This window comes from Felis catus, chromosome C1 (assembly GCF_018350175.1).
Source record: "Felis catus isolate Fca126 chromosome C1, F.catus_Fca126_mat1.0, whole genome shotgun sequence".
NCBI lineage: Eukaryota > Metazoa > Chordata > Mammalia > Carnivora > Felidae > Felis > Felis catus.
Window position 1 is genome coordinate 183,790,350 of NC_058375.1, and position 13,097 is coordinate 183,803,446.

Sequence of the window (13,097 nt, forward strand, 5' to 3'; positions counted from 1 at the left end):
AAATATTCAACATGTGAAGGTAGGTTAAGTTTGAGCTCAAGAGTTTTAAACAAGTCATTCTCTAAAGATAGACACATAGTTAGGGCACGGGCATAAAAATCTAACTTGTAAACCTAGGTTTGTTGCTTAATTTATTTTCATTTTTCCTTTGGCATAGACATTAGGATATTATATGTGTTCTTTTAACTGAAAGCTATTCTCACAAACAGTTGGATATAGCCTGAATAAAATAATCCTAAGGTTAACGTAGAGTCAGCATTTGAATAGTGCAGGAGGAATTTACTTGTATTAGTATCTTTTAAAAATAATTTGTATTGTAGGTCAGCTACTAATAGGGATTTTAGAAGGTTTCTTTTATGTGTTGTGAAAAATATGTTCTGTAAGTGGATATTGTATAGATTTCTTTGCTTTGGTATCAGGTTAAAAAAAAATCCTAAATGGGATTAGCTAGAAACACATTGAGAATATTAAAATCATCTCAAATTGTTGATGTGTACTTTAAATTTTTTATCCTTTAGGTGTTTTCTCCAAAACACGTAAAGGAAAAAAAATCCACGTTTTCAGCAATATTTTATGTTAATTAGCATTTCCTTTCTTTGTTATCATTGGTCATTTCAGAATTATATGAGGCTAAGGAAGAGGGTTTAGTTTCCATACCTTTGTCCATTTTTATATCCTGACTTGCAGGAAAAAGGACCTTGATAGTTAAGAGCTAAAATTTATCTCTTATATGGTATTAAATCTGTTTATGCTATTATTGCTATCTTACATTCTCTATAAAATAAGAGACAAATATCACAACCTAAGCAAAACAGAATTTTTTTTGGGGGGTACATTAATGATTTTTGTACCATCTCCATTTTTCTGTAATTTATATCTGGAGAGAAAAATAAAGTAATACAATCTTTATAGAATTGAATGAATGCACTGTGAAAGTACATCAGTACATTTTGGTAAAGAGCACAATTACCTAAAATAAATTAACTAAGAAAAACACTTCAAACGGAAATTTGTTTTTGAAGGAAAATGCGATTACCCTTGGACTCTTGAAATTTACAAAAGTTTTAGAACAAAAATGCCTTGGTATATACTGAATTAGCCTGAATAACAAATATAGGATTAAAATGAAAATGCCAGACAAGTGGAATATTAAATAGAATGTGTCATGTAATTTTTGATGAGGGCTCTATTTGTAGAATACTGGATCTTAACATATAGCATGTTACTTTCAGAATAAAGGTAGCAAAACAAAAGTATTACCAATAGGTGGAGTGGCCTTAGTATGTGCCAGAGTAATTAATATATAACTATATTATTACATTTTATTCCTCCACCTGAATATTTTAGCCCAGAAACATTTTGGCAATATACACAAAAAGTAGATACATTAATGGATAGTTCATTATCCTTTATGAGGCAGGATAAAAAAAATTGATATAATTGGATTATCATCTACCTAACATTATAAGAAGGTTTTCATATATAATTCCTACCTTTTCCAACAGAAGTACAAACTAGCTTTAGTTTTTGGAGAAGATGTGAAATTAAAATAGTGAAAAAAATAAGACTCTTATTCTAATATTGTACAATCAAATTTCAATAAATGCTAGAATAAACTTACATGTAGTTAATTTAAATGTTGCTTATTTATATAACTTTTAATTGTTTTATTATTAGTCTAGCCTTGTATATAAGGAATATAATGTTCTTAGAGAAGAAAGTTGGGATATACATTAAATAGGCAGCATTTAAAGAAGAGTTGGCCATTTTTTTATTTTAAGAAGGTCTACCTATTGTTGCATTTTTTAATTTAAAAAAACTTTGAATTCTGTAAGAGCAGATAGTCATAATATCTTTGTATTTAAAAGGTGAAATATAATGTTATGGGTAAGTTTTATTCAAAGTTAATGCTTTGAAAGGCTAGAAACGTCACAAACTAAGACCTGAATGAAAGATAAAAAGGAATAATGACAGTGTTACAGTATTAAAGGAAGAAATATGTACTGAATCTGGGATGATATATGCAGTGAATGCTTATACTTGCTAAGATGCTGTAAGAACCCTTATACTTTTGGTATGGATGACAAAAGAGGGGCAGAAATATATAGAGAGATACATTTAAGTATATTTAAGAATAGTGTCTACTCTGGTCATAGTAACTGGTATAAAATAAGTGGTCATAATAGGACAGGTTTCCAGATACTATATATATAAATTATCTTTACATGTATTAATATCTGTCAAAATTCCTAATGTAAATCTAGAGTTTGAAATGTTTTATAAAAAATATTTAATGTCAGTAAAATATACACTAACCAATATCTAGAAAAGTCAAAATAATGTGGAAGCTAAAATCTTCTACACACATTATCTCTCTAGCAAGAGAGTGTTTTTTTTTTTTTTAATTTACCATATTACAACAAATGGCCTGTTGCTATTGTATATTCTGTATATGGCATGGCTATGTCTACAGATATGAAACATCTAGAACAAATCTGAAAAATCCAAACATCAAAGGCGTTTTTAAGTGCTTAGACATTACCATGTTGATAATATAGCCAGATATGACCAAAGTTTTCAAACTTTACCAAGGTATTTGCTGTTTTATAGATACAGCATTTGTTCTATTTACTAGAATTATAAGTCTATCTTACTTAAGTGTGTGTAAATTCATAAGGGAAACCATAGTTTTCTCCTGCATCTCCAATATTTTGGCTACTAGGATTTCTTTAATGCCCTTAAAAAAGCAAAAGCATTTAATGTTAGGCATATCCAAACCCCTCACATTTGTTGTCAGACCACACATAGGGCTAATTGTTTTCTATTATTGGATAAAATAGCTATCCAAGACTCTACTTAACAGAATCAATTAAGGTGGAGTAAGAATTGAATGCTCTGAAATCTTTCCTAGTAAGAAAGTGTGGTGTTCAAGAATATCAAGGTTTCAAACCTACAGATGAAGGTTGAGAAAAGCTTCTTCTCACAGAATGTAACCTTGGTTCCTATTAAGAGATTTAAAGAAAACTGGGGTTTTAATGCATTTTAAATGGCTCTTGTAAGTAAGGGAAAGATTTAAAAAATAATACTAACTGAGCCTGGATTCTGAGGAGAGGTGTGCTTTAGGAAATTCGCACTATTAAGAGTATGTAGGCTACCTTAAAACCTATTGCTGGACAAGGAGGAAACCTAGGGCAATAACAAAGACTCACTACAAAGGATCTGGGAATGGCCATATCTAATGGTATTTTCTCAATTATTAGGTTATATTCTTTTGTGTCATTCCTGAACCTTGGTAAAGATATGTTTAAAAGAAAGATTTATGTACTCAGTGATATATAAAATTAGAGTCAGAAAGGCACTTAAGCCCATGGTTAAGAAAGCCACTATCCAGAGAAAATCAAGGAATTATTAATAAACTTTCATGTTAATAGAGTAACATTTTATTCTGTTAAGTAAAATATCCAATGAATGGACTCTGTGTTCCAACAAATGATTTTTATTTGATCCACTGCTGAATATAATGATTTTTAGAAGATACTGCTTTGCTCAAGATGGTTGAGAATAGGACGATTTCAGCTAAGGTGTTTTTATAATGAGTAAATGCCTACTTCAGAGTGTCAGTGTTTAGCCAAATCCTTTTGCCTAAAAAATCTCATCTTTTGTTCTGTCCTCTTCAGATTATCTGAGTTTGAATGTTGTGATTCAAGAAGAATGCATGCATCAAGCCTGAGTTTATCTAATAAAGCTGATTAAAACTTTGGAAGTAGCATGAAGGCTAATCAGTTGCCCAGCCTGAATCTGACAACAGAAAGTTAATGCCAAGTTTTGAAGTTGTTCTTCTAAATATTTAAATAGCAGCTTATATGTAGTTAAGGGAAATGAACTGAAGCTTCTAAGATAAAGGGCAAAACTTCTCTAAAGAGGCACTGTTGATTATATATTGTGTTTTCCCTAATTTGGGCACAGATGCCACTCTACTGACCTAGCAAGACTCTGAGCATGTCTACTAACAATGTAACAACTTGCCAATGCTAGAATAGGTTAATTATTAGGAGTAAGTCATAAAAACAATGAATAATTTTACAGCGTATCAAACCCAGGTGCTTCTAGGGTTAAAAATGTTTTTAAAATGTGGGGTTAACTGAGAGAGTTTATTCGTATCACTTTAGGATACTTTGTGAAGGTACAAAATAGTCTTCTAACAAGAAAAGAACCATTTATAAAGTATTATAAAATATGTTAGTTATCAAAATCAGTGTTTGAGAAAATTCCCTGTAATGACATCAGGCTGTATTTAACTTTAGGCACTGTTACAATTTTTGAGCTAAGTTGACTTTAGTAGGCAATTATGATTATGATCCATTTATCTTAGAAACACACACATTTTATCAGTATAAAGAGTGGCATGAGTTTGGCCCCTTGGATTAGGATGTAAAAAAAGAAAACTTGAATAGCCCTTTCTCAAAATAGCAAATAATACATGTAGGGTCTATACAAACACTGATAAATGCCTACACTGCAGTTATTAGCAAGAAAATGGGAAGGCAGAAGCAAAGCAACCAAAGGTTCATTTGTTTTTGCTGGTGGACTTTATGCTTCCAAAAACATGTGGAAATGTGTCACATTCCCAAAATATAAAGAGTAGGTGGCTCCACTTATAGGTATCTTTTGCTTATCAGAGGGATTAAAGTTTTCAGCGATAACTTAAAAGGCCTTTCTTCTTACCTTGTGTTCCTTCTTATATTTCTCTGAATGCTGAATTACACAGCACATTTGAAGAAACTTTTTGATTAACATCTAAAAATTAAATTCTATGGCAATTCTGTTTCTCCCTTTTATTAGGAAACTTCATACTTCAGTTACTTGATAAAAGCATGATTAAACAGTTTCGTGTTTATCAGAATTTGTTTACTTTAGAATTGAAATATTTTCTGATTCTGAGTCTGAGATGCTTAAGGGAGTAGAATAGACATTTTGTGTCTAAGATTTAATATGTGTAAGATTTTAGTGATTCAATGAAAGATGGTCCATAACTCTTAGAAGGGGCAAAAATTATTTCTGAAAAGTGTTCTCTAAGGATCTTCCCCTCTTAGTTCCCATACTCCCCAGAAATCACTTGCTTCCTTACTGGTGTAATTTATTAGTAATCAAAACTCTGGGTTCTACCACTTAATAGTAATGTCATTTTGGGCAATTCTCTTACTCTTTCAAAGCCTTACTTCTCTTATAAAAAAGTTGTCGATTATTTCTCAAATATATTGAGTGGACAAAATAAGATAATATATGTATTGTGCTTATAAATTATAAAGTGCTATAAAAATAAGTGTTATTCTTGCCTTGGAAGAATACAGTAAGCACAAATGTGATATACTGAGCATGATTTATAGCAAATTATCAACAGAGTTATTACAGTTTTTATAAGGAATATTATCATGGACTTTAAATAATCTTCAATGACTAAACCAAAGATTTTCTTGAAAATTACCTCATTATTCTATACCAAATTTAGTTTCAAGTTACCAATATTTAAGACTAATATCTTAAGAATATTCCATAGTTTTGGGGCGCCTGGGTGGCTCAGTCGGTTAAGCGTCCGACTTCGGCTCAGGTCACGATCTCACGGTCCGTGAGTTCGAGCCCCGCGTCGGGCTCTGTGCGGACAGCTCAGAGCCTGGAGCCCCCGTTTCGGATTCTTTGTCTCCCTCTCTCTCTCTGACCTTCCCCCGTTCATCCTCTCTCTCTCTGTCTCAAAAGTGAATAAACGTTAAAAAAAATTAAGAATATTCCATAGTTTTATTAGACGTTATAGTTTTCAAGTTGATATGATTCTGTGGTTTCGTGTTTATAACTTGAGAAAGGGGCTTATCCCTGAACATATTCATTGAACTTATTTATATAGCTGTATCAACGGCTAAACCAGAAATCATAAAGCTTCAAGGACTAAAGTAATAGAGTAATTCAGGCCTATCCCTTATGGCTTAATCCCTTTCAGACTATACTTTTTTGATCTCAGTGTAATGTTACATTCATTTTATAATATTTTAATAGGGTTAACAACATTCCAATTTCCCTGGGACAGTCTAGTTTATGCATACTGTATTATTAGAATTTTGGTTTTGAAAAATAGTCTTTGAATAGAATGGTTTATGGGTCTGTTAATATGATAAACTTCTTTGTTGGTTAGTATATACTTCAAAAATTATATCATTTTAATTATTTTTAGTGCCCCTTTTCACTCTTAAGTGTAGTGATTTAATTATGAATATATCATTTCCACATATAAGAAGAACTTGGAGCCCCTAGCAAAGTCAAGAACTTTCTGAGTCCTATAAGGAACAGAAGTGAAGCAGAACTTAGTATGATTGGTAAACATCAGAGGGCCTTGTCCACAGTGAAACAGGCTTGATTTCTGTAAATATAATCAAATCAAGTCAGTCTGCTGCTTATCAATGAAGTTGGGAGTGCAATTTCAAAGGAAATAAGTGCTGGAGAATAAGGACTCCTCTAATTCTGAATCCATATAATTGTATTTCAGAGAAGGTTAAGCTAATATTCATATTGGAACTTGGCAAATCTCTGAGTATGTAATTATTTCTGAGAAAAAAAATGTAGTTACATTCTTACACATGACTCTATTCAGATAGACCCTAATTACAACTTTGTCTTATTAAAATATAATGAACTGTACATTATTAATGATAGAGACAAGATTCTTTTGAACTGCATGACTTGAGATTAAATCATGTCAGTGAAAACTATTCTTAGCTACCTTTCCTACATAGAGTATGAAGATGTTTGGTTTGAAGGATGTTTAATAAAGAAAGAGCAAGTGGATGATTTCATATGAAGAAACGACCATTAGAATGAATTTTGGGTTATTTCCCCAAATAATTTATCATTTAGAAGAAAATAGGAAAGCTAAATTCTTGTATTGGGTATACAGCATTTATGAAAAGGTGACAGTGATTTAGAAAGAATTTTCAAGAAGCAAGTGGATGATTAAGATGAGTTGTATAGTGTTAGGTTTATATCTGAAATCAGAGAATCTTTAAAATAAATTTTTAACTTCAAAAATACAAATCTGCTGAAGTTCAACACAGAATGTTTATCTTTCATTATTATTTAGGGTTGCACCTATAAAATCCTTTGAGGAAACAGGATAGCCTTTTTGAAATCAAGAATAAGATATAAAGAGATGTACAAAAAGATGTGTATTCAGTAGCATTCTCTATAGTTGCATCTGATCTTTAGGAATTAGACACAAAGGTAAGTAACTCTTTTCCTGATCGTCATCTTTTAAAATTTCCTTTTATAATCTTTATTAAAAAAAATTTTTTTTTTCAACGTTTATTTATTTTTGGGACAGAGAGAGACAGAGCATGAATGGGGGGAGGGGCAGAGAGAGAGGGAGACACAGAATCGGAAACAGGCTCCAGGCTCCGAGCCATCAGCCCAGAGCCTGACGCGGGGCTCGAACTCACGGACCGCGAGATCGTGACCTGGCTGAAGTCGGACGCTTAACCCACTGTGCCACCCAGGCGCCCCTATAATCTTTATTTTAAAGCAAAAGAAATTGAAGATTAAAGGATGTAATATTCCACATTAGGCAAAAGCTATCTTGGCTCTCTTCCAAAATGCTCACTCTGTTATTGGGAACCACTGTGAGAAACGTGGAACTTTGAGTACCAATGAGTTCAGAAATAAAAGGACAGAATCTGTGAAAACCAAGGATTATACTCTCTTAAGCATCAATTAGCTACTTTTAAGCTGGATTCCTTGAGCCAAAACATCTTTCTCCACATTGCCTGATTTTTTTTTTTTCATATCAGATTACACTGTTGGAAATTCTATGAAATCAGATTGTTTGGGTTAATAGGAATTCTCTTTATTCCTGTTCTTAGGCAAGTCAAGGCCAGGAAAGATCCTTTTTTTTCCTCTTGCCATTATTCCCCAAATCTAGAAGTCAGGTTAGTATTACTAGGTTTATATATTTAGGCCAGTATAGATAGCTGTTATAGGAATATGCTGTGAATTTAAACATCATTAAATATGTTGAAGCTGGGAAGAACCCTTCCAAAATTAAGTGTATCTGATTGCATTTCTTTTCTTTCAGTTTAGAGCCACATGTGAAAATGAAACCATAAATAATGACTACACAGTAAATATCCTTAAACCCTACCATTTTAAGTACAAGAAAGTTAATTGAGTTGGGTGGATAATAAAAGAGTCAGGGTCTCTAAAAATCTGGAGAAATTCTATACAAAGTACAAAATAGAGGTCCCTCAGAATGCTAATAGCCAGAATGGGGGAAAACCAGATGGAGGTCTTTCTCTTTGTTAGCACACTCAGGTTTTTGTTTTTGTTTTAAGTGATTCAAACAACAAGGACATGGTACTTGGAAAACAAGTTGGAAAGTAGATATTCAGATGAATACACAGGGAATTCTTTCCAGATTGGAAGAGGACAACTGGTAGACTTAGGGAATTCATGGGACAGGAAGAGTATAGTTGGGGATTTAGCTTGGAATTTACCAAAGGGAAAACTCCTTTTTAAAGTACTGAAACTTAACAAAAACAAAGATCTAGAGGAAATGCCACAGAACTTGATAATGGTGAGTAAGGGGAAGAAAATGCTAAGAGCTTTGAGACACTTACACTTTGAAGCCTTTATACTTTAGAGGAGAATCTTGACTCTCTTATAAAACAAAATAGCAACACAAAAAATTATCATCTTCTCAAAAGCATTACTTTCCCCAGGAAAGAAAAATTCTGAGAGATGTATTTTATCCTCTTTTTCATAAAGGAAGACATAAAGAAAAAAGAGTCTAATCAAAGGACATTCTTATTAGAAATCTCTCTAGGCCTACGGGTATACTGGGATCTTGTAGGACGTCCAAAAGTGTGAGGATCTAGGGCTCTCCAAATTTTCTCTGATGAGAAACAAAAACCAGTCAGTAAAAGGGTTGAAGTGATGAAAAAAACTGTTAGCAGGTAAGGAAGGGGAGGGATTTAGTTCCTAGGTATAGAATGGCAGCTTCCCATAGACTTGTTTTCCAAAGGAAAAAAGTACACCAAGATGTTTGATTCATATCCTCTTTAGAGAAATACTAAATGACATTGACTCGTGGGTATATACCTTGACAGAAATGCAAAACTGAGATTAACACATACTAGCCTCACTAAAATTATGTACCAAAATATTAGTAAATAATCAAGTATTGGCTTCTTTTAACTAAGAAATACGCATCAAATGAGTAAAACTGACAAATCAGTAGATGGAAAAATTTTTAATTACATGTTTTAAAAACAAGTCAGATGTCAATATGGTATCACTTACTAGCTTAAATAAAATGCTTTAATGACTATTCAGCCTGTTACTGTGTATCTTAACTTCAATACAGTCAGGCTTGGTAATGTATTAGTTGATCCTATTTTAAGCAGCATAACTAAAAAGAATGATAAAACTGGAAAACTTTAATCTGTTAGTTTACAAATTTAAAATTGATGCCTGTTATTTTATTTCTAGATTCTGACAGGTCATAAAGTAGGTATCAAGGTAACTATGAAACTAGTATAACAGAAAACTGAAGGATTATATTACATGGAAAGGACAAAAATGACAATGTGAAATAAAACAAGTGGTCTTGAATGGCACTTGATTTTTGAGAGGAATCATGAGAATGCAGAAAGTATCAGTAAATTTATGCAATACATAAAAGCAAAGAGACAAAAACACATAGAGCAGGTGAAACAAATAGCAATAACTGTAGCTGCTAATCAGAGAGTGGTACTAAACATGGAAGAACAGAAGCTGGTAGCATATTTTTTTATGAATTTATGCACTAGGAATGAAAACACTGAATAGAGTTGAAAGAAACAGCACCAATTATGATTATTATGCCCATCTTTTTTGAAAAATTTGCCTCTTTCTACTGAAGTCTATAGAGATTTCAGAATAAATTTTAGTCAAAGTATAGGTCTAGGGGCCAGCAATTTACTATTTTAACAACAGGACATGTTGAAACATGATATCAAAGTTGGATTGAATGCCCCTGTAAAGTCTTTTCTAGTCCTTTGATTCTACATTTTAATACTATCCAAGCACTACTTCTGAGAGAGATACAAAGATTTTTTGTGTATGTGACCCCAATTCATTATTTTTCTTAAATACACCACAAACCCATGAAACACACTCCTACATCTGGGACTTATGTATAAATTTGTTTGAAAATATTGTACTGTCATTATTGGCAGAAATTTATAAAGCATTGTTACAAACTAAATCATACCTCTTTTTCTAAGCCATTCTTGTGAAATTGGCTGACAGGAAAGAAATTAAAGTCCTAATTTTCCAAGATCCTTTATTTTTTGACATGCTACCATCTTTCTATCTCTGATTATATTAGAGATTTGGGGAAAACAGGTTGCAAACTTATTTGTGATTTTGGTACATGTGATGATACTAATATTTGTATTATCCATTTCACTCTAACCCAGTGAATTTCCTCAGATGTCTTCAGATTGGCCTTTCAAAATAGGAACTAAATAGAAACTTTTCAAATTTATCTATAGATGATATACTACAAAAAAGAGAAAAATAAAATGGCTTTTACCTAGTTATATAAGGAGAATTTTTATCCTCTCAATCTGGTTTTAGAAATAACCTGTTTGGGCTATCAAACTAGGTCGTAAAGAAAGTTGATGATGTCCTCCATATATTTTGGTTGACAGTGAATTCCACAGTTTTAATTAGCTTCACAAAATGAAGCTAAATTCTAAGAAAGTGTGTATATGAATTGTATGTATATATAATGTGTATGTGTATATAATCTATGTGTGTGTGTGTGTGTGTGTGTACGTAGTATATGTGTGTACGCAGATCTCTATAGTTTTGTGGAAGAAACACACTTGGGTATCAATTATTATCAAAATTCCTTATCCAATAATACATCATTAACTTTTATTAACAGTCCAGGATTTGTTTAGCATCATGTTAAACATTTTGAAAATCAAGGAGAGTGCTATTAAAATATCTCTAACATCAGTGGTTAATCATTTTTACTTACAGAACAAAAACTTTTGAAATTTCATTGTGGGACTTATTAGTCTATTTATATTTCTAAAAACAGAATAATTAATGTGCATGGGATACCTGTAGGCTAATATGTAATCATATAGTCCTACTGTTCATTATGGTTTCAAAAGAAACACCCTATTTGACTCATCAGGAAAATCTTTGGGATCTAAGTCTTATTATTTCTGCTTATGCTGTTGAACATGTAATACATTTGGGCATAGAAAAGGAGAGAGGAGAGATAAATTAGGGTAATGCCAATATTTATGGATTTTCCTCTTCTCACCTAAAATTAGGAAGTCAAGTAAAAGAATTGCAAATGAATGTAAAGTGGATTTTTTTTACACTATTACAGAAATTACAGTGATGAAAACAATTTGTTCTGTAACTTTTGAACAATGGCTTTTCCTCCCTACCTATTTTCTAATTTTATAATAAGATTGGCTTTAGAATCAGAATTTGAAGTTTTCCTTTGGTGTAAGAAATAGCTTTGCTTTTTATGAAAATAACTGTCTTTTAAAATATTAATAACATATAATTGAATATATTGGTAACATATAAGAATAAAAAGTCAAAATATTAAAGCAGTAGAGGATACCAAAATATAGTGGGGTATCAGTCAGTATTATGGGATGTCAGAGATGAGCCCTTCTTTTATCAAAACAATTCTACTAGGTGAACCGTATTATATAAATTTGGGTACCAAATGGCTTATATTATAAAAGGCTTCAGCATTATCACAAATATTAGAGTAAAAATTTAATATAGTCAAATTAATCATATGAAAAGGTAAGAAAACTGATCATGTTGAAGTGTTTCTAATATTTGGAAAATGTTATAAAAAAAGTATAAATATTACTCAAATTTTGAAAACCATGGCAGAAGCAAAATTAAATAAGGAATAGCAGTAATAAATAAAAACTCAGTCAAAAACATATTAAATGACAAAATAGCCAGTATTAGAACTGAATCATTAAGATCAAATGTACTTATACCACAAGGCATGAAAGTATTAAAAATTCTATTAGCATTAGAGAGGACTCTTATCCTAAATACTAAAATAAATAGTAATGACTATTAAACATTACTCCTAAAAGATTGAGAGGAAAAGAAATAACACAAAGCAGAGAAAATGAAAGACACCTCACTATTCCCAATGTGGTTATTATTTATGGAATGGATAAAACATGTAGAAAATGTCACTACAGTTAGATTAACACATAAACAAACCAACATGCCACAACTACCTAAATAGTTTTGTAGAACAGCTGAAAAAGCAAATTTCATCGAATTTAGACAGCTTATAATGGAATAAATAAGTATGGCGAGGTATTAACTAACCCTAAGTGTCACAATGGGCAGCTTCTAGACGGTTCGTTGAAGCTGGATCTTGGCCACACAAGGATCATTGGACAAGAAATCAGTTGAGCTGGACTAGAGCTGCCCAGTTGTCTTAATAATGAATGCTCCACACTGTCTGTTAAGTAAAAAGAGAGAAAATATAGATCAGAAATGAACAGGAAAGAAAAAGAACAAATTAGAGTAAATGAATGTAGGACATCAATGAACATTTACACAATACTTGCAGAACATATGTACTAATTTTATTGAGTATTAAGAAGTGAGAGAAGTTGAATAGTATCAGTCCTCTAACTTTGTTCTTTCCCTTTAACACTGTGATGGCTATTCTGGGTGTTTTGCCTTTCCATATAAACTTTAAAATCAGTTTGTCAATATCCACGAAATAAGTTGCCGAGATTTTGACTAGGATTGTGTTGAACCTGTAGATAAAGTTGGGAAGAATTGACATCTTAACAATATGATGTCTTCCTATCCATACAACATGGACTATTTCTCCATTTATTTAATTCTTTGATTTCTTTTATCAGAGTTTTATACTTTTTCTCATCTAGATCTTGTACACATTTTGTTAGATTTATACCTAAGTATTTCATTTTTAATTTATTGCTGGTAAGCAGAAAAGCAATTGACTTTTGCATATTAACCCTGTATCCTACAGCCTT

At 31.9% G+C, this 13,097-nt stretch overlaps 1 protein-coding gene and 1 long non-coding RNA gene across 3 annotated transcripts in view; one reads left to right on the forward strand and one right to left on the reverse strand.

Annotated features, from left to right (window-relative positions):
- The window catches only part of LOC123379231, a 113,373-nt gene that overhangs the window by 83,985 nt on the left and 16,291 nt on the right, over positions 1 to 13,097 (forward strand). The gene's annotated exons all lie outside the window — the stretch shown is intronic.
- BOLL (boule homolog, RNA binding protein) overlaps positions 9,272 to 13,097 on the reverse strand; it is a 51,061-nt gene continuing 47,235 nt past the window's right edge. For both annotated transcript variants that reach the window (XM_011285451.3, XM_011285452.3), the window contains exon 11: positions 9,272 to 12,550. In XM_011285451.3, coding sequence (XP_011283753.2) covers positions 12,527 to 12,550 — 24 coding nt within the window. In that variant the 3' untranslated portion in view covers positions 9,272 to 12,526. The remainder of the gene's footprint in view (positions 12,551 to 13,097) is intronic.